The sequence below is a fragment of the Gopherus flavomarginatus genome, chromosome 3 (genome assembly GCF_025201925.1).
Source record: "Gopherus flavomarginatus isolate rGopFla2 chromosome 3, rGopFla2.mat.asm, whole genome shotgun sequence".
Classification (NCBI taxonomy): Eukaryota; Metazoa; Chordata; order Testudines; family Testudinidae; genus Gopherus; species Gopherus flavomarginatus.
This window is the reverse complement of record NC_066619.1, coordinates 187745923-187768393: the sequence shown is the minus strand read 5'-3', so window position 1 is coordinate 187768393 and position 22471 is coordinate 187745923. Positions and strand designations below refer to the sequence as shown.

The window sequence follows — 22471 nt, the reverse complement described above, 5'->3', positions numbered from 1 at the left end:
AGTCACTGTCCTTTATGATCTGGCATGGGAGAATGAGGCAGCACAGGGCACATGTGCAGCCCTGACAGACACTATTAAAAATAAAATTAAAATCTTGCCTATATGAGGCACATGCACTTATGATGGGATCCATGCAGACTGTTGCATTTCAAAGAACCACAGTTGCTGCAGGGTAAGTAACTGTTCTTTTCATTTTTAAGTATTAGTAAGCCCTGAACAACTATAGCACAGTTACTTGGATAACTAAAAATCTTGACCTGAATAAGGTGCATAGAGGCAGTGGTGGAGCTAGGCTGTTGTTTTAGAAGGGGGCTCTCCTCCCATTCTACTGGTGACAGGTAAGATGTGTGAGGGGAAAGAGAGAAGCATTTTGATCAGAGAGTGGTGCAGACTGGTAGATAATGAATGAAGAAAGTAAATGAGGTAAAGCGGTTATTGAATATAGAGAGGAAGAAAGAAGGAATGTGTGGGAGAGACTGCACTTGTAACTGTTAAAATTTGAGCTTTGCCATTCATTCATTCATACCACACACAGAATGATCTGTAAATGTTCTGTGATATGATCGTGTGAAGAAATCTGTCTTTTAGTGCCCACGTGCTGTTTCTCCAGAGTTAGAAATGTGTATATTAAAATATTATATAGAGGGATTTTAATGAAATAGGTTTAAGTATAAAAAGCAACCAAGAATGAAAATATATTCAGTTTTTCTAGTGTGTTTTAACAAGATAAAATTTTAGTAGTTTTTTTGCAGGGGACTACAAAAATGAGATTTGAATAACATCCATCTTGCACAGTCAAGGATATAAGCATGTTTTAAAAAAAAAAATAAAATAAAACCCAAACAGCCAGTGACATTTTTACCCTGGCTATTTTCCATCTCTCGTTGCATATATATTTAATGTTGACAGTCTGGTAAGAAAACTTTTTTTCAGATGGTTTTATCAACTGTCTTGTGTGGTAATCATTAGCTGGGCCAGAATCCCAAACATACCTGCCAGTTATTTGGAAAACTACTTCCTTGGCTCTTTTTTCTTTTTTTGTGAAGAAGCTTATAAACACTGCTCTAGTTCTCTGTGATATACTACTGTTATTTCAATCCAGGGGTCAGCAACCTTTCAGAAGTGGTGTGCTGAGTTTTCATTTATTCACTCTAATTTAAGGTTTCGCATGCCAGTGATACATTTTAATGTTTTTAGATGGTCTCTTTCTGTAAGTCTATAATATACGACTAAACTGTTGTTGTACATAAAGTAAATAAGGTTTTTAAAATGTTTAAGAAGCTTCATTTAAAATTTAAATTAAAATGCAGAGCCCCCTGACTGGTGGCCAGGACTGAGGCAGTATGAGTGCCACTGAAAATCAGCTCATGTACCACCTTCGGCACACATGCCATAGGTTGGCTATCCTCGTTTCAATCTATTGATTTTGAGGGTTCAGTTTTGTTTTAATTCATCTTGGATATGTATTTAAGACAACTGATTCTATCCTTTTTTTTTTTTTTTTTTTTTTTTTTTTTTAAAGAAAACAAGCAATGTCTTCAACTACTTTTAGGAATGATTTCAAAATCTGTTTACTTCACACCTTTTTAACTACAATATTTATGTTTAATACAAGGTAGCTTTGTAGATGCATAGTTCGTATAGTAAACTGGTGGCTTCAGCTGTTAAAAAGATACATTATATAACAGAAAGACTATACAGGGCCTGCATGAGCAGCTACACTTCATAACTGTCTTATTCATATATGTCCATCAAGGTCATACATACACATTCTGAGTATATATAATACCTGTGCATTTTATCATATACATATTTTGAAATGTAAATGCCATCCATATTCAAAAAAAGGAACTGCATCTTTTGCCCAAAATGTTCAAAACACTTAATCCAGCCCATATCCCAAACAGACTCAACAATGAGTGGTGGCAGTCATTTTTCAGCTTTGTTATTAGCAAGGGCCTGTGCAAAGGATGGATCTTCAAATGTGCCTTCAGTGTAGCAAGATCATGACCTGCTCTTTGGACTGGATCTAGAAATGAAGAGTGGGCCTAGTGGGTCAGAGTGTCTTAAAAACATAAGAACGTCCATACTGAGTCAGACCAAAGGTCCATCTTGCCCAGTATATCTTGTCTTCTGACAGTGGCCAATGCCAGGTGCCCCAGAGGGAATGAACAGAACAGGTAATCATCAAGTATCAGAGGGGTAGCCATGTTAGTCTGGATCTGTAAAAGCAACAAAGAGTCTTGTGGCACCTTATAGACTAACAGTCTGCCTGGGATTTAACTTTCTTGACTCATATTGCACCAATTATACATTTCTATGAAATAGTAACTCATCTATTTAATAGTGCATTGCTTCCTGAAGTGCCAGGATCCAATACCATGTAATAGAGGGGGTCTGTGTTTTTCCCAAATGGAAAAATCTGTCCCATATTCACATTTGAATCACAATGTTCCATCAGCACTAATATCTACTGATAAATATTCTGTGAGACCAAGGTCACGTAATTGGATCCACTAACATGGATCCGTCTTCTCTATACAAGAGCCTTAAATATTAAACACTTCCTTCATGGGAGCATGTCTTTAATTTTAAATATAGTAGAATCTCAGAGTTACACAAGAATTGTGAACTGACTGGTCAACCATACATTTAATTTGTAACTGGTAGTTTGCAATTAGGCAGCAGAGAGGGGAAAAAAGCAGTACAGTATTTGTTAAACTACTAAAGAAAAAAAAAAGGAAGGGAAAGTGTAAAAATTTTTTGACAAAGTAAGGAAATTTTTTCTGTGCAAGTTTCATTTAAATTAAGATGGTTAAAAGAGCATTTTTCTTCTGTGTAGCAAAGTTTCAAAGCTGTACTAACTCCATGTTCAGTTGTAAATTTTTAAAGAACAACCATAACTTTTTGTTCAGAGTTACGAACACTTCAGATTTATGAACAATCTCCATTCCTGAGGTGTTTGTAACTCTGAGGTTCTACTGTAGTGTAGACAGACATGGAAACTACATAACTGTCAATTGTACTTCAATCTGCCTGTATCTTTATCCACTTCAAGATGCTGCTCCTGATCTTAAGTGTAGCCAGTGACAATATACTCATCCTTTTAACTTAGTTTCCACTTTCTAAAACTTAGAGGACTTCATGTTCAAAATACTTACTTAACAAATTATTGTATTCATTTGACAAGCATCAAACAGCATCTTAGTTCAGTAAATAACTTTTTTTATTTTCAGTATTTAGTTTTTCTCTAGATTAAAATTATCCAGACAATTTAATTTATATTTAATAAATATATCCTATTTATATTTAATAAATAGGAATGAACATCTGTCTTAGATTTATTAGAGCTGCTAGTCCTTTCAACTCTACAACCTCTGACAAAATATTAACACTATCTGCCAAAAATGAGGAAATGTAATTGTCTGCATATCATTCAAATAAAGATGAAAAAAATATCAGGAATGAAGGTCTGGTGCTGTGCTTGCGCAGTCATCAGGCAGCCAACAAGCAAGCCACCTTACTGCTATAGCCCAGCTGCATTTGATGGTTGGTTGATGACTTGGCAGGTGCAACTGCGGACCTAGCTTTTGGGGTTTACTTGAATGATATGCAGAACCTTAGTTACATCATTTTTGGCAGATACTTTTACTATTTTGTCAGGGCTGGTAGTTCTAAGATAAAAACTTATGTCATTTCAGATTCATGAACATTTTTCTAAAGAAATCTTTCATAGTGCAAAGATGTTATGCAAGGTAATAAAATAGAAAAGTTTTCCCAAGTGTTTTTTTACAGCATCAAAAACAGTTGATGGCACACTGTTAATGTCAGCAGTCTGCTTGCAAGTGTTCTAACAGTATAGTTCGCTACTGTAAGGATGTACAGTATGTTGGCAGAACTTCAAGTGTCTAGATGGCACAGAAGAAGAAGAAGTGTACTCTTATGACTCAAAGATTCTCACAACTGCCCTGAGGACCTAAAATGTTGCTCTCTGTGCAGATGTAGAGAGAACCTTTACATGGTTTCTTAAAGCAACATTCACTTCAGTAAATGTAGTATCAGAGAGGTAGCTGTGTTAGTCTGGATCTGTAAAAAGCAACGGAGTCCTGTAGCACCTTATAGACTAACAGATGTATTGGAGCATAAGCTTTCATGGGTAAATCAGTAAATCTGTTCACTAGCACTGCATTACACCTGCTGTTTTACTGAAATCAACCCAGAGCTGTAGTTAATTTACTGATATAGCACCTGATCCTGTGAGTTGCTGATTGCCTCTTGAGAGCACAGGGCGAGCTGCAAAGTGTGGTTAAAATTGCCTTCTCAGTTTTTGCATCGCTGGAGCATTACTTCCAAATACTTCTCTGCATAAGAGAATGAGGCTTTCACTGAGAAGTGTTAGACAAAGTGGATGAGGCAATATCTTTTATTGGACCAACTTTGGTTGGCACAAGTGACAAGCTTTTGAGTTGAACAGAGCCCTTCAGATCTGTCTTAAAATAACTTTATGTAAACTTCAGTAGCCTAGGATCTCATTGTGGAAAAAGCACTTTTCATCTTAGTGCACAAACATGGATGTGAAAGCTGGAGTTTCCACCTTTTCACAAAACCAGCAAAAAGGAAAACATCAGTTTTTGTGTTCACATTTTTTCAAAAAATTGTAATATAGTGGATGCCAGTTGATCATAATCCGGAAACTAATAGTAACACTTTGTTAGGAGCCAATCTTGTCCCATTGGCTTTAATGTTAACGGGATTTGGATATTGGCATCAGGCATACTGTTTATTAACAACTTTTTTGAAAAAAAGGCATTAATCACTAGCAAATGTGTGGGGTTGTAACCAGGGAAAGAAGTGCTAAAGCTGCATGTTACTTCTTCCTGCACTCTCCAGGCTACGTCCTGCCTTGATATTGGGGGGCTAGCACTTCCTCCTTTGGCTGCAGCCCCACAAACTTGCTTGCAGCTGGGCACCCATTGCTTGCACGGGAGATAATGGGTTGGGGCATTACGGAAGTCCCTGCCAGAGTCTTGGCACTGTGGGCTGGGAGGGAAGGCTGCACATAGGACAGCGGTAGGGAGAGGGGCTGCAGCCCAGATGCTGGGGCTTTCCACAGAGAGTGGATGGGCTGGGGCCCCTGAGGCTTCCTGCATCTTTCCCTGTGATCTTGGGACTGCATCCTGCCTTGGTAGTGGATTGCTATGTCCTAGTACTGCCTTCCCTGACTTAAGGCTTCATGCAGGTTTATGGGGCTGTGGCAAGGAAATGAAGTACTGGGACATGCCAAGCACCAGCCACAGACAGATTTGCAGGACTGCAACCAGGGATGTACTCAAGTGCAACACACCATTATTGCCACCAAGTGAAACTTCAAAGAGTAATAAATGCTAGTCCCGCATGTTTCAGGAGCAGCATATAGTCAAGGATCTTCAGTATTGTGGCCCCTAATAGGTTGACATTGCTTTGAGCTACCCGTACAGGGTAAGCCTACTCTGGGAGAGAGGGGTAGAAATCAAAAAAATAACTGGTAGATGCTCCCGCTTGGGGTGGAACTGAGACTGAGACTGGGGTAAGGATCACAGTCTTCCCTTAACTCACAAACCAATGATCTCTCCTTCTGCTTCAGGGAGTGTCCTTTAAAAGCTACTGAGTCTTTTTGATCGCCTCCCTTGTCAGAGAACAATTGTTGTTGTTTTTTTAAATCTGTTTATAGCCCTTTGATCTGTTAGTTCATAGCACTGGCAAAACAGTTGTGTAACTTTGAGTAGGTGGTAGGATATAGGATCCTGGAAGCGAATAGCTTTTCCCATTGTCTTTCAGGTGTATGCCAGGATGTTTTTATCTAGGGGAGTCATTCTGTTGTCTTCCTGCTTGTTCTTCCAACTGTCCCCAGAAGTAAAACAGTGAAGGCATATAACAAACATTGCACTAACCTTCATGTAGTTATACAGTCTATCGCCATAAATAGGTCACATACAGTATTCATAAGAATATCAGATAGTAGCTCTTTGTCCACCTCATCCCTTTCATCAAATGTACCTAATTAATAACTTCTCTATACCTTATAATTCTCATTAATCTTAACTACTTTATCAGTCTTCTTTCTCTTTCCTCTGAAATCTAGAGGTCAAAGTTTCTTCTCTCTCCTCTCAAGAATTTTCAGGGCTGAACACTAGATGTCCTTTTGTGTTATCTCAAGATAGTTGTTTTTAACTCTAATTCTGTGTTCTTGAGGAATCTCTCAATTTTCTCTCTAGAGTCAATTCATTGTTAAAGATCTCCTCAGAAATACTAGGGCACAGGTTAGTTAGCATCAGTGTTCTATGGATAAAGACCATATTTATTAATGTTAGTGTACAGCAATGGCCCATTTCTGTCAGCAATTCCAGTCCCATAAACATGCATCATAGGATAGAAAAATAGTCTGTGCAGATTAAATAAAATATCTTTTTTTTTTTTAATTGTAGGTAGAGAATGCAAGGAAGCATTACAATATACAGATTTCTCGATTAACAGAAGAACTTTCTGCTCTTCAAATGGTACGTTCTGGACTGTATTGAAAATAACTTTTATTGGTCAGAAATTTTTTTGAATGCTTTTTTGTTACATGGACACATGTCCATTTGTATCTATCTATTACTGTGCACTCTATTTACAAGAATGACTGATATAAGAATCAGCTGCATATAGTGATCAAAACCACAGGGACAAAATCATTCGTATATGAACTAAAATATCCACTTATAAGAATCAACCATTTTTAAGAATCAAATCATTTGGGATAAGAACATAAGAATGGCCATATTGGGTCAGACCAAAGGTCCATCAAGCCCAGTATCCTGTTCTCTGACAGTGGCCAATGGCAGGTGCTCCAAAGGGAATGAACAGACAGGTCATCAAGTGATCCATGCCCTGTCACCCAATCCCAGCTTCTGGCAAACAGTGGCTAGGGACACCATTCCTGCCCATCCTCATAATAGCCATTGATGGACCTATCATCCATGAATCTATCTAGCTCCCTTTTGAACCCCAATATAGTATTGGCATTCACGCAATGCAATGTCAACCTCCGGAACTCCTTGCCAGAGGATATTGTGAGGAAATGCTTTCTTGTGTTTGTTTTAAACCTGCTACCTGTTAATTTCAGTTGGTGGCCCATTGTACTTGTATTCTGAGGAGGAATAAATAACACTTCCTTATTTACTTTCTCTATACCACTTATGATTTTATAGACCTCTGTAATGTCCCCCCCCCCCTTAGTCACCTCTTTCCAAGCTGAAAAGTCAGTTTTATTAATCTCTCCTCATACGGAAGACGTTCTATACTCCTAATCATTTTTGTTGCCCTTTTCTGAACCTTTTCCAATTCCAGTATATCTTTTTTTGAGATGGGGCGACCACATCTGCATGCAATATTCAAGGTGTGGGCGTACCATGGATTTATATAGAGGCAATGTGATATTTTCTGTCTTATTGTCTGTCCCTGTCTTGATGATAAATAAGGAATGAAGTGATTCCTGTAGATTTTTTTGGCGGTGTGGGAACAAATTCTGTTTGCACTGGTAAGGATGTTAGTACAAAGTAAATGAGATTTTGTACCAGTGTAACGGAGAGAAGATTTGCATAGGATGTACAGTGAACATTAATAAAGGAGAAATTTGTCACAAATAAGGTAGGAGACTAGAGGAGTTTGGATGGTGTGCAGTGTATTAGGTAAACATTCATCCATTGACTAATGAGGATTTTTAAAAGTACCAAATTCTTTCACTGTCTCGTATTTAATCTATACACTGAATGAGATGGTGGCTCTGCAGGAAAAAAAAAAGCATGCATAGTACATCATAATGCACATGCAAAATTAAAGAGAACTAAGTTTGCACAAGCAGCCTTTTAGCTTCAGTATTTCCTGACTTTGGAGTGTTTCGCTTTGCAGCCTTAACTTTCATTTAACATATGTTTTTGTTATTCTTTTGGTTTGATGTATTTAATGCCCTTAGAAACTGGTTTGACTTCTTATAGGAATGTGGAGACAAGCAGAGTCAAATTGAACGGGCCATTAGAGAGAAGCGAGCAGTGGAAGAAGAACTTGAGAAAGTAAGAATGCAGATATTCAGTTTTACACTTTAATTTTTCTTTATTTTATAACATTGTCTTAAGTTTCTATTTCACTATTTTCTCTAATATCATTGAGTAAAATAGGGTGAAAGAATATACCATAGGCTTAATTTTGTATTTGCTAATTTTTTGTGTAATTGTAAATCCAGTGAAGGAAATTGAAAAATACATTTTATATTTCTAATAAATTTTATAGTTATAGTAGATGAACTGCAAAAGATGGCTCTCAGAGAATGTTTCTAAACTTCTGACTCGCTATTCAGTATATATTCAGCATAGTCGTATTACCTATGTTCAGGATGTGTGTCTGACTGTGGTAATAAATTCCTTACAACTATTTTAAAGGTATAAAAACCAAATAGGAGTAATAAGTGTTTAAAATGGTCCAAAGGGTGTAAGTAGATGCAATAATGGAAATTTAAACAAAATAAGATTTTAGGATGAATGTCAGAGAAATTAACTGCAAAATCTATAAGACTATTATCCCAGTAGTAGCAATGGAAGTCCCATTCCTTCAGTTACTGAAAACTGTGCTTGACAATGGAATGGATAACTTAATGTAGGCAGCAATACTACACTGACAGCCATCTGCGTGATAAAATGAGATTTACATGTAAGCCTATCCTTCAGATTTACCGTGAAGGCAGAGGAAGTGAATATGATTACAGAAAACTGGAGGAACTGCACCAAAGGTGTCTGATTGCAGAGCGTACAAAAGATGACCTTCAGCTGTGTCTACAGGCGGCACGAAACAAAATTAAACAACTGGAAATGAAGTAAGTAACTGATATGTCCTCCTAATCAATATTTCATTCAATATTTCCATCTGATCTAAGTCATCTTTTGTCAAGTGTTTGAATTTTGTTTTAAGTTCTTATTCAGAAGTAGGAATAGTAGGCTGTCATAATCATTCTATTTTAAAAAATATTCAGCATTGGGTGGTGATATAAGTGAGGATGACATATTTTAGAACTAAACAGATTTTCTTGACAATATCAGCTGAAAGCAGTTCTCTTACAAAGGAAAAAAATAGAAACCATTTTTGTGGCTAATAATCCTATTTTAATTGTTAATGTTAACTGCTTGGAAAACCACTTTTTGCAAAATATTCTGAATAATTCCTATTTTTTAAAGTCGGCATACAGCAGGGTTTTATTTGGTCTATATAATACCAAACCACTGCACAGGACACCTATGTTATTGTTGTGGTAGCATCCAAAATGTGCTCGGTACTGAACAAACATAAGTCCACACAATCCTTCCCCTAAAAAGTTTATAATCTAAACAGATAAAGAGATTGAAGGGTGGAGGACAAGAATACAACATGTCTTACTTTGCTTCCTTGCTTGTGTGTGTTGTGGAGGGTGGGAGTATTTGAAGTTCAAGTAGGGTCAATGAATTGTGAAAAGGGATTCTGGGAGTTAGAGGGGAGTAGGGAAAAGGAACAGGAAGCTGATGGAGAGGAAGGTAGAAATAGGGAAGAGAGGAGAGTGAGGAGCAAGTAGATCGCAGGCAAAATGTGTGAGAATAATGAGATTGGTGCAGTTAGAGGTATGAGGTGGGGGCAAGATGTAGGTGGGACTAACAGAAATATAGTAAATTAGGAGAAATTATCCAGAATAGAGCCATGTGAATAATCACTTTTTCAGTTTGCTGGCCAAATTGGGAGTGGGTAGAATTTTGGATCAACCCAAAACAAAAAACCAAGAGGGAAGTTTTTATGTGTTTTTTATTTATTTCAAGTAATATTTTTTATTTAAAAGCAAAGATAAGTTGGAAATGCCATTCACGAAGCCCCAGGAGGTCATGGTACAGCCCTTCCCCTTATAGTTAGGATTGGCAAAACTTGATTTTTATATATATGTATAGCATTGACTGATATGGATGTTTACTCTTAAGCATTTTTTCTAATTTGCATCAATGTACATTTTCATGGTTGCACAAAATTATGGATTTTAAGCATTTTTTATTTAATATTTGACAGTTATGGGAAGTTAGAAGGGGTCAGACAATTATTTAATGACAGTAGATCTTGAGATTCATAAAGTAAAGCTTTGTAACTATTAAAACATAAATGGTCAACATCACGTGTCAAAATAAATGAAGTAAATATCCTTAAATCAAACTCTAATTTTTCAAGCAACATTTTTCTTAATTTGCATATCTGTACATTTTAATTATTTTTTGCAGTTGGTTTATGTATGTACAGTGAAATGGATGTTTACTGATTTTAAAAAATCTCACCCTTCCAAGTCTACTTATAACCAGTTGTCCCATGTTAGAGCACTCATCTGGGATGTGGGAAATGCAGGTTCAGTTTCCTACTCGGCCTGATAGGGAGCAGGGATTTGAACTTGGGACTCCCATTTTGTAGGTCAGTGCCCTAATGACTAGGCTAGAGGGTATTCTGGATTGATATCTCTCTCTCTTTCTTTCTTTCTCCTCCCCCTCTCCCCCGTTGAAGTTGTTCTGTTGTTTTTATAAATAATAGTAACTAAGCCAGAGAGAGATTGTATATCCAAGTGGTTAAGGCACTCATCTTAGATGTAGGAGGCCCAAGTTTAAATCCTTGCTCCAAATCAGGCAGAGTGGGGACTTGAAGCCCACCTGGTCTCCCACATCCCAGGTAAATGCTGCCCCCACAACAGTATAGAGTATAAGGGAGCATCCCATCACTGAAGTCAAGTGGCATCTAAGTCCCCTTGAAACTGTTCAGCAATTTCAGGTCAAATCAACAAACAGTTTTGGTCGCACTGAAGATAAATTTTTCAGCAAATGAACTATTCAGCCAAAAAATGTTACCCTACTATAATCCAGAGTCCAAATTTGAGTTCAGTTAGTTATTTACTTACATATTAGTAATTATTTGTATTATCATAGTGGCTGGGAACCCTAGTTATGGACTAGGAACTTATGCTTGGTGTCGTACAAACATAACAAAAGACAATTCCCCTTCTCCAAGACCTTAATGCAGGTTTCCCAAACTTTGGCCTGAACTCTCACTATCCTGTTCCCTTGTGAAGTCCAACCTTCTATATCTCAAACACACCCATGCTTTTTAATTAATGTAGTTAATTTAACATATGATGATTTGTGTATAAGGAGTGGACATAGTTAATTTTCCATGGTCATTCATGCTTGGCCTCTCTGAGGCTGACAAAAAGGAAATTTTAAAATTGAATTAAATATTTTTGTGAATTTTTTTTGTGGCTATTTATTCCTCTTAGACGTAGACATCACACACCCAGTGGAATAAAAATTAGTTTAAAAAATATTTGTACTTTAAATATCAAGCATTAAAAAGAATTCACGTGTTCACCCATCCACAAATACATTGACGTTGACAAGCATTATGAATTTTAAAAATAAGTATTTGGCCTTCAAAATACAAAATATGATTAAAGGTTCTAATTAAAAGGCACATACAAATGATAGGGAAGCTTAGAAGAATGTAGACTGAACTCGACTTAACTCCTGAGTTGAAAGTCTAGTGAGATTTGTTTTCCCTTTTCAGCTCCGAGGAAGAGCTATCTCGTTGCCAGGAAATGGTTTGCAAGCTGCAAAGCATTCTGGATTCTGAAAGAGAAAACTCTGGCTCTATCAGTGAACAAAGACTAAAACTTCATCAAGAAAATGAACAGTTGCATAAAGAAGCAGAGGACTTGAGGAAACTGGCCATGGAGGCACAACAAAAAGCTAAATTAAAGGTACTAGCATAACAAAAATAGTGTGTAATTATTTGGTTAAATGGATTCCTTCAAAAGATAAAATGCAAAAAACATTTCTAAGAAGAAATAAAAAAAAATAGGGTTGGGAGTGACAACTTCAGTTCAGGCTTCTCAGTTCTGCCCTGCAAATACCCTTATTGTGAAGTAGCATTTCTGCAGTCAGTCTGATAATTAATTCATTGCCTATTAATAAATTAAATTATACTTATTAAACAGAAGCTTCCAAATGTTATTTTTGTGGCTTTTGTAATGTGACCAGACTAAATAATAAAACATTTCTGGTTGTCTAACTTTAACTTGAGCCAAACTCACTACTGATTGGCAAACTGGGCTTCAGTGGAATATATCTGCTTGCAGCAGCAAGAGATTTGATCCCAGATCTCGAAAACAGCAAGATTAACATTAACCACTATGTTTTCCAGTGTGGTCTGAGGCATCTTCACATGCCAGTCTCTTCCTTTTCCCCTTCTCATGCTAGTTATAAGGGCTGGAACATGGTTTGAGAGTTGGGAGATTTGCAGATGAAAATGTTCCAGAGAACACAGCTACCAGTTCTGATCTTCAGCCTTCCGTCATGAACCTTCGGTGGTTCCCCACTGAAGTATCCCAGACTGACAGGACCTGAGGAAGTCTGTCAGACTGGAATTTGACTCTGCAGTCTTAACAACTGAAGTTGGGAGGCTGAAGTATAGGCTATGAGAGAGTGGGGATGAATAAGATGGATATGGCTAGAGGCACAAATATAAAATTCAATGGTTTTGAATATAAAGACAAGAGAAGAACTTGTCTGTTTGGAATGGAAATTAGGGGATTAGGGAGATGGCATATGGAGAGCCCATGGAGCTAGTGTTGTAGTGAAGACAACTTTATTTTTAACAGCTATGATAATAAAGTCAGTTACAGTCTAAAAGTCACCACCTTCAGAGCACTACCCTTTATATTCAACAAGAGATCCAGGAAAAAGTATTTAAGCTTGGAGAATTTAAAACATTTAAGAAAAAGGTCAATTTGGGGGCAATAAAAAGTAAAATTCTTGTACACACTATTTACAAAATTCACCAAATAGTATTACATGGCTGGCTAATTGGATGGAAATCAGAGGAAAACTGCTCAACTTGACTTATGTTTTTTTCCCTTGTTTCCTCGGCAATTGACATGTGATCAGCATAACATACTCTGGTATGTGCCATTACATTTTTCAAGAACCAGTGATGGAGTCTAATTTTCCACATAATATTGAGAACTTAAAATTTTGTGTCACATGGTAAATTAAGAAAGCATTTCATGTTCATTGGTGCATTTAAGGCTCCTAGTCATAAACTGAGTGGTTAAAGTTATGTTGACCAGAAGTAAAATCTCAGTCATACGTTTACAATAAACCAAATGTTCCTGTCTTGTATAGACTTCACTTGTATGTTTGCTGAAAGGGGAAGAGGATTTATGCACACTTTTCATTACTTTACATTTTAAAAATATAAATCTCGAGTTTGCAGGATGGAAATGTTTTACTGACATAACTAAATCTTATAGTTTCTTCGTGTGTGTTAGGGGGTTGTTTTATATAAATAAATGGTGCTAAGATATCACAATGCTTAATTTTTTACAATATACAGACAAATGTTACCAGTTCTCTTTTGAGACTTATAATATTGCATCAGCACACTTATAGAAAAGAAACTGATTGAAAAAACCTTCTTAATGGAATACATAAACTTTAAAGGTATACCATCAAATCAAAATAGTCAGTTTAACAACAAAAAAAGTTAAAAACACTTTCATGTGCTATATCAGCCTTATGCCAATTTTGATGGTTTCATAATCACATTTTCTAAGTTTTTAAAAATATTTCTCTCGTTTGTTTCTGTGTGAAAGATGGTGTGGGAGGAAGACTGGTTACTCTTAAAGTAACAAAACTCAAAAAGTTTTCCCCTTTAGTCTTTATTTTATGATAAGTTTCAGTGTTACTTCTAACTACAGAAAGGGAAAAAAATTAATAGTCACTACTAGAATAAAAGACTTTCTTTTAATGTCACATATAACTTACACCTATAAAAATGAATGAATGTTTAATTCTAAAAGTGTAATGTATGTGCCAGTGGATTTGTTTGGGGGCACAAATGGAAGTGAGTTTTGTTTTTAAGAAACTCAAAGCCTAAGCTTGTTTTGTTAGTTTCATACTATTAAAATAATTGTAAGGTTTTTCTATTTTCTGTAAGAATTCTAGAATTATAAAATACCAAAGAAGTAGATGAGGGAGGTGGTCCTTTATATTAGTGAAATAAGCAAAATAAGCAGTTTACATTGCTTTTTCAGGTAATATATTCCTATTTATATCTTGTGTATTCAAATAGGAGAGTTATGCGAGGGTGAATCTTCAAAAGCTTATCTTGCTATTACTACTTCAAAAATTGGATCTATTTAGGCCATGCCGTTCTTATGAAAGAAATGTGATGTAATGATTTAGAATTCTTATTTAATGTTGTATGTAAATTTAAATAAAAATATTTATAGGCAGTTCTGCAGAAATTAGACCTATCACCCCATCGACCCATTTATTTATTTACATATATAAAAATACTCATTTGGAATCTTTTGATATAGGTAAATTAAAAAAAAATAGTTTCTAAAGCTGGCAATTTGTAGGTTTGAATGTGTACATCAACATTTTCAACAAGTGTCATTTAAGATCAAAGACACTAACTGAAATAACTGAAAAACATACGAGTTGGGGAAGGGTGTGTGGAGACAGTTATAGTTTACACACTAACCCTTCAAATTGACATAAGTATTGGTTAAATTTTAACCAGGCTTTTCAAAGTCAGTTTACAGGATCTTCACTGTACTCCAGGTTGGACATCCACACTGTGGACTCCTCAAACCCAGCGAGATGGCTCTCTTGTTCATCTGAACTCCATTGTATCCAGAGGCTAAATGTATATTCAACATAATTGGTTATCTAACTTTTTGTTGCTGTATTTGCTTGTGTAAGAACCTGGTACTTTGCATGTACAATTGTATATCTAAACAAGGTCTCAGTTAAGCACACAATTGAGCCTGCACAGCTGTTTAGTATTTGAATTTTAGTAGTTCTCACAATGGTGATAGGTGCTTTCCAAAAATACAAGCTGTAAACCCTTCCCCAAAGAGCTAACCTTCTAAGAATACAAGTAATTTACAGAATTCAGGGGAGAAGGATAAAGCATATATTCCTATTTATAAAAACAATAGGCATTACAATCATTACTACCCTTTATTGCCATTTGTCTTAGTTTTTAAATTGGTTTTATGAGCGTATTTCTATATGCACACTTAAAGTGAATGTTTTTTGGGGGGTTATTCTTGGGCTAAAGTTGCAAACTTCTGTTGTCTGATTGTGGCCCCTCCCCCACTTTTAACTGTAGATAAGCACAATGGAATATGAGCATTCAGTGAAGGAGCATGGGTTTGAGGTTCGACTGAAAGAGATGGAAGTCACTAATCGAAATTCTACTGTTCAACTGAGACGTCTGTTGGTGGCTCAGCAAAAAGCAACGAACCGGTGGAAGGAAGAAACAAAGAAGCTTACAGAAACTACAGAAACCAGGATCAGTAATCTGAAGTCAGTGTCAGTCTTTTTCTTTTACACTTTTTATTAATTTAACTCAGGTTTTGGTTATCATGGTGATCATCATGAAACGGTGCTTGTGGTGGGGAAAAAAGATAGAGAGTAAATAATCTAGGCCAGAAGAAATGTTGCAATCTCAATGTATAAACAAGAGATGCTGCGAAAAGAATTGTTAGTCTCTGCTTTCCTTTCTCAGTTGCACTTAGCAGGCTGATTGCAGAAATGAAGACTTTGTACCTTGCCAAAAAGACAACACTACATGTGTGTTTTTGACATTTTGTAATGGCAAAAAAGTAGTTACAATATGTCACTTTATTTTTATACTGTTTTTCAAGTAAACTTTACTCATTTTAGAAAACTTAACTTTGGTTTATGAAAATGTTCTTCAGTGTACTGTCTGTATATTCACAGTTTTGAGATGAATCATGGAATTTCAGGAACTTTCTGAAAACTACCTGTCGGAGCTGCATGAATACTTTGACACCAGATGCTCTTAAATGAGGTTATAAAAGAGCCATATGACCTTTGTCATCTCAGTTCCTTTCTTTCTTGGCTAGATTTTGTTATTAGAGACCTTTTTCCAAGTTAAGAGCAACTTTTATTGTTAAACAGTATTCCAGTTGGTGTTGCCTAGTTTTCACTATTACACTCTGTTTTTGTCTGGACCAGGGTTTTGGAGTCTCTTTGGCCATAGATAACCTCTGGGTCCTTCTCCACTATCTTTGGCTTATGCAGGATCTTCAGTACTATCACTGGAGTGTATGGTTATACCTCTAAGGGTATGTCTACACTGCAGTTAGCTTCAGCTAGCCCACCTAAGCTGGCTTGAGTTCACAGGGCTCAAGCTAAAGGACTGCTTAATTGTGGGGTAGGCATTTGGGCTTGGGCTGGAGCCCAGGCTCTGGAACTTCACGAGGGAAGAGGATCCCAGAACTCGGATTCCAGCCTGAGCTCAAACTGCCTCTTAACCTGAGCCCCACAAGCCTGGGTCAGCCACATTGTTTAATTGCAATGTAGACATACGCTGTGCGCACACTCTTCTGGGGAAAGCTCTCTGAGTCCAGTGCTCTTGGAACTGGGCGTTAGGGATGAGTCTCCATTTAGGCTTCATTTCCTCCAGATGTTCTTCTTTGCCTCAGCACCATGAGAGTTGGGCTGAAAGGCTCATTGGCACACACGTCAAAGCAAGAGTGCTTTAATGTCCCAGGGCACTCATTCTCTTTCTGGCCCTCTTTCCCTGGTCTCCCTTTAGTCCACAGACACTCTCTCCTTATTGACCGGATCTCCTGAACCTAGGAATCAAATGTAGCATGAGAAGAAAATGACATCTCTCCTGTAGATAGTGGTTTCTGAAGTTGTGGAAATAGCAGCTCTGCTGTTCTATTTCGTCTCATATGTATAGTTCTTCTTCAAGTGCTGTCCCTGTGGGTGCTCCACTTTAGGTGTTCGTGTGCCCCTGCAGAGACTTTTAGTAGCAGTGCTGCTTGGGTCGCACATGCGTGGCACCTGCCTCAGGCTGCTGAAGGCCGTTAACCGACGCTGTGCGACCAACCCCCACTCAATTCCTTCTCTATCGCCCTTGGCTAGGAGTCAGAGCACTCAGCAGTGCCTCGCTACTTTGTAGTTAATTAGTTACAGTCAGTTACTTAGTTTCCTTATTATCAGCTGCTTAGCTTGTTTCCCTTTCCTTTTCTCCTTCGTTTAAAAAAAAAAAATTGCCCTTCACATGAATGAAGCGCTGATGGACCCTGTAAGGGTCATTCTGTGGACCCCTGTGGCTGCCGCTCCAGCTAGCATAAGATCTGACAGGAGGTGTGTACTAACAAAGGGCATCGACTTCACATCCTGTGCCTAATTTCTTAGTGATAGATGCAGTCCAGTGACGTGGCATGCAACAAACTCATAAAGACTGGAAAAGACTTAATCAGTTTTGGCAATAAGTCTTACTCCTTGGCTACCCCTCACCTCCGCATAGCCAACTATGCAACATTACTAACAAAATACAACTATGCAAACTACACAGAAATGTCCGAATTGATTGATTTTATTGCCAAGGACAGGGGAGAACAATTCACAGCACTTGATTCTGAGGACAGGGCTGCGACATTTGTGTCGACGGTGGTTGTAAAGAGAAGTTCGTGGCTCTATCTTTCTGGCTTCACAGTGGAAGACTTGCCAGCCCAAATTATCTGCCAAAAAGACAGAATACTCACTCCACTCACTCACAGACTCATGAGCAACTCTCCGATCCTTGGGAGCTTATAATCCCAAACCGAAGAGGAAACAGGAATTACTTTACATCCCAGTGATACCACCGACCAGTGTATTCACAACAGCGGTGATTTGACTCTCGGGCCCTTCAGGGCCTACAATCTATCAGATTTCCCTAACAAGAACTCTGGTGGATGCAGACCAATGTTCAACCTCCGTTAATTCAACAAGTTCATCAGAAACACGATTCAAGATGATCACACTATACACCAGGCCTGCACAACTCGTAAAGCGGCGAGGGCCACATTACTCCAAAGAACAGCTGAGGGCCAAAACCTCCCAGCCCCGCAGAAACACACCGCCCCAAGGCCACCGAGCCCTGCAGAAACAAACCCTCCTTCCCCAGCGCCGCCCCACCAAAACAGCTGTGGGCCAAAAAGGAAGGTTGGGGTTGGGGAGGTGATAATTTATTTTAAATCAACTAGGGGCTCCCAGCTGAAGAGGTGGCTGGGAGCCCTCAGGGTCAGATTAAAAGGCTCGGGGCTCCGACGGCTGGGGGAATCCGGCAGGGCCGGCTCTAGGTTTTTTTGCTGCCCCCAAGCAAAAAAAATTTGGCTGCCCCCTGTCCCAGCCCTGGGCTCCCCACTGTCCCTCCCTGCTGCCCCAGTCCTGGGCTCTCCCACCACCCACCCACCCACCCACACACACACACCCCCTGCAGCCCCAGCCCATTAGTGCCCCCTCACACACACACACCTCCTGCTGCCTTAGCCCTGGGTCACTGGTAATGCTCCCAGGGTGGATCATTCAGCAGGAATTTTGGATGTGCACAAAACACAAACAGGATTGGTTCCCATATGGTTACAGAGCTGCAGTAAAGTGGAACAATTTTCAGCTTGTGTGATTGGAGGATATCTGGATGCATATTATAAGACTGTCCTCCATAAATGAGGAAAAGTTGAGGTGCCTTTTATTATTCTTTTGTTCTACTCTTCCTTTCTATGGAGAATTTGCCAATGCAATATCACTGTCTTCCTTTTAAAACGAACAAAAAGGCAATGGCTGTTGAAAATAGCAATTCCAGTCCTAATAAGCATTTCTTGTTCAATTTTATCCTACTTTTTCTACAAGTTACAGTGGATCAGTATAGTTGATTTGCGAGAAATGAAGTAACAGCTACCCAAACTGAGCTTGAGCACTCCTGAATTTTGAGGTGTTCAAATCTGAAAGGCAGGTGCTGGGGGGAGGAGGGCTGTGGACTCTATAGGGAAACATGGCAGCAACATGTCTGGAGCTGCACGGAGCCAGACACGCTGGTCTGAGTGGCACGGTAAGGGGGCTGGGAATTGGAGAAGGGGTAGGGGGTCCCAGGGGGCAGTCAAGGGACAGGGAGGGTTGGATGGAGCAGAGGTTCGGGGAGGCAGTCAGGGGACAAGCAGCGGTTGGATACGCTTGGGAGTCCCAGGGGTTTATCGGGGACAGGTCGGGGTTGGGGTCCTGGGGAGAAGTTGAGGGGGGGTCTCAGGAGAAGGTAGTTGGGGACAAGGAGAAGAGATGCTTAGATAGGGGCTGGAGTCCCAAGGGGCAGTTGGGGCAGGGGTCTTGGGAGGGGGCAATCGAGGGACAAGGAGCAGTGGCATTTAGATAGGAGGTGGGGTCCTGGGGGGCAGTTAGGGGCAGGGGTCCGGGGGAGGGGGCAATCAGCGGCTGCGGCCAGGATTCAAAGGGCTCAGGGCTGCCGGTTGCTGCGGAGAGCCCTGAGTCCTTTAAATCCCAGCCGCGGCCCCGCCGCTGGAGCCGCAGCCGGGATTCAAAGGGCTCTGAGGTGCTTGCAGCGTGGGGAGCCCTGAGCCCTTTAAATCCCAGCCGCTGCTGGGAATCTCTGCGGGCCGCCCAGAGCCGTTTGATTCCCGGCCACGGCTGGGATTTAAAGGGCTCTGGGCTGCCCGCTTTGATTCCCGGCCTCGGCCGGGATTCAAAGGGCTCTGTGCTGCCCGCAGAGCGCCTTGTGCGGGGGGATTTAGAATCCCCCCGCAGGCTGCACAGTGAGGCTCTGCGGGCTGCATGTTGTGCAGACCTGCTACACACTAAGCGACTGCCTGCTAAAAGCATTAACCCAGCAGACAGCATTGCAAGCCACTGAAGAGTTGGTAACCCTCTTCATGAATCTGCGCTTCCTAATAAATACCAGCCAGCCCACTCTAACAACAGTGCAAGAGCTGGACTTCACTGAGGCCCAACTCAACTCTATTGAGGCTATAGCCTCACTACCAAGATACCAGCCTCATATAGGGTGACCAGATGTCCCGATTTTATAGGGACCGTCCTAATTTTTGGGTCTTTTTCTTATATAGGCTCCTATTATCCTCCACCTCTTGTCCCGATTTTTCACATTTGCTGTCTGGTCACCCTAGCCTCATACCCACTGCATGAAATAGCCCACAGCTATCTGCCAGGACTTGCCCAGAAATCCTTGATCACATGGCAGCCACAGCATTTGCTCTCAGACACACCAGATTAAACATCTGTTACCTACAAGGAAGGCTACGTATCAACTTTGTTCCACCCAGACACAGCATAAACAAGCACCCCACTATATCGGGCAAAATAAAGGACCCCCTTCTCTGGTGGGCACAACTGATCAGTGTATGCAGACCACAAATGCCTCACTCCTGGGATGCAGAGCACACCTGCACCCACATTCTGTATAGGGCTGCTGGTCCCCTATGAAATCCCTTGGACATATAAACCTATTAGATCTTCAAGCTGTCCACAACACTTGCTCCCAATTCCTGCCACTCATCAAGGACAAGGCTATTTGAAGCCTTAGCTTGTATGTAATACATACACAGACATGAGGGGAGCACACTCACAGTACCTCCGTGTGCAAGCCATAAAACCCTGATGATGATGCGTCAGACACAATAGCCACACCACCACAGCAGATTACCCTCACAGACGAATTTCTCAGGACCGCGAAGGGAGCTCAACCACACAGTACTCCTGCGTGTATTTCAACACTGGGAGTTCCCCTCAGTAGACTTTTTTATTAACTACACAAAATACCAAAGATCCTCATTTTTATTCTGTTGCAAGTCTCAGTGTGCAGTCGTTAGGCAATGCATTCCTCCTCAAGTGGAACACTCCCCTTCTCTATGCCTTCCCTCCTATTCCTCTCTTGAACCGAGTGATCCACAAGATCAAGCTGGATGGGCCACAGTAATTCTACTATTATGATCTCGCCAAACCATGGTATCCTTACCCCTTCAGCATGACCATGCATTCATGAATCGCACTCCCGCATCTGTCTCATCTGGTGTCCCAGGACTCAGGCCAGGTCCTGCATCCACAGAAACTCTATCTCAGAGCATGGTTCCTCCATGGTTCACAGAACCTGAGCTGACCTGTTCAGAGGAGGTACTAAATATAGTTACACAGCTGAACAGAAATGAATTATTGTCCATATACCCTGAAGGGGAGACGAGTTGAGGCCTAGTGCCAACTAAAACGGATGACTTCCATTGCAAGGACATTACCCTCTATACTGCGTTATCTATTAGAACTGAAACGGTCAGACCTATCCATGAGCTATGAACTCAAACAGTCAGACCTATCCATGAACCATAAAGGTCTGTCTACCTACCATCACAACATTCCACCCAAGATGGATTGCCATCCCATCTTTACCCATCTACTGACCCAATGTTTCCTCAGAGGACTCAATAAAGCCTACCCTGAACTACATGAGCCTACCACACCATGGGACCTGAACCTGGTCCTTCGAATCATCACCGCTTCCCCATGTGAACCCAGGACAACATAATCACTGTTACACTGTTCTATGAAAGTAGCATTTCTTGTAGCAATGACATCTGTCAGACGTGTGGGAGCACTGTGGGCTTTCATGTTGGAACCTCCATACATGGTCTTCTTTGAGGATAAAGCCTCCCTCAGAATACACTCCTAAACCCCACACAGATAGAACACATTACACACTCTATAATTTTGATGTTTGGAGGGCATTGGCTTTTTATATAGACAGGACTAAACCATCCCATAAATCACCCAGACTGTTTCTATCCATCACTGAATGCTCCAAAAGGAGCACCATCTCTAAACAAAGACTTGTTACGTAGACCCATAATCGCACAAAACTCTATCATCAGTGCGACTGCCAGTCCCTCATGGGGATTTTCTCACATCCCATTAAGCGTTATCAGCCTGCATGGCTTCCCTGCACAATGTACCTATCATGGACATTTGTAGAGTTGCTGCCTGGCCCTCAGCCCTTACTTTTAGACAGCACTATGCCTTAGAGCAACAGGCAACATCTGATACCTCCCTTTGGATGCCGTCTACATTGGAGGTTACAACTTCAACTCCGAAACCCCTCCTTCCATCGGAGGGCACTGCTCTGAAGTCACCTAAAGTGGAACACCCACAGGGACAGCATTCGAAGAAGAAGAGAAGCTTACTCACCTTGTGCAGTAATTGAGGTTCTTCGAAATGTGTGCTCCTGTGGGTGCTTCATTACCCTCCCTCCCTCCTCCTCTCTATTTCAGTTTCCTTATTAATCTCTGCAGTAGAGAAGGAACTGAATGGGGTTTGGTTGTACAGCGTCGGTTAACTGCCTGAAGCAGCCCGAGGCATGGACCCCGCATGTGTGGCCCAACCAGCACTGCTACTAAAAGTCTCCGACTATGAGCTCAGAGGCGCACAAACTTCTAACGTGGAGCATCTACAGGGACACACATCTCTAGGAACCTCAGTTACTGCACAAGGTGAGTAACCTCTTCTTCGAGTGATGGTCCCTATGT

At 40.1% G+C, this 22471-nt stretch overlaps 1 protein-coding gene across 6 annotated transcripts in view; it reads left to right on the top strand.

The window, feature by feature from the left end:
- The window catches only part of SCLT1 (sodium channel and clathrin linker 1), a 98590-nt gene that overhangs the window by 38240 nt on the left and 37879 nt on the right, over positions 1 to 22471 (top strand). For all 6 annotated transcript variants that reach the window (XM_050946452.1, XM_050946454.1, XM_050946453.1 and 3 more), the window contains 5 exons: positions 6465 to 6536; positions 8016 to 8090; positions 8742 to 8887; positions 11626 to 11818; positions 15241 to 15437. In XM_050946452.1, coding sequence (XP_050802409.1) covers positions 6465 to 6536; positions 8016 to 8090; positions 8742 to 8887; positions 11626 to 11818; positions 15241 to 15437 — 683 coding nt within the window. The remainder of the gene's footprint in view (positions 1 to 6464; positions 6537 to 8015; positions 8091 to 8741; positions 8888 to 11625; positions 11819 to 15240; positions 15438 to 22471) is intronic.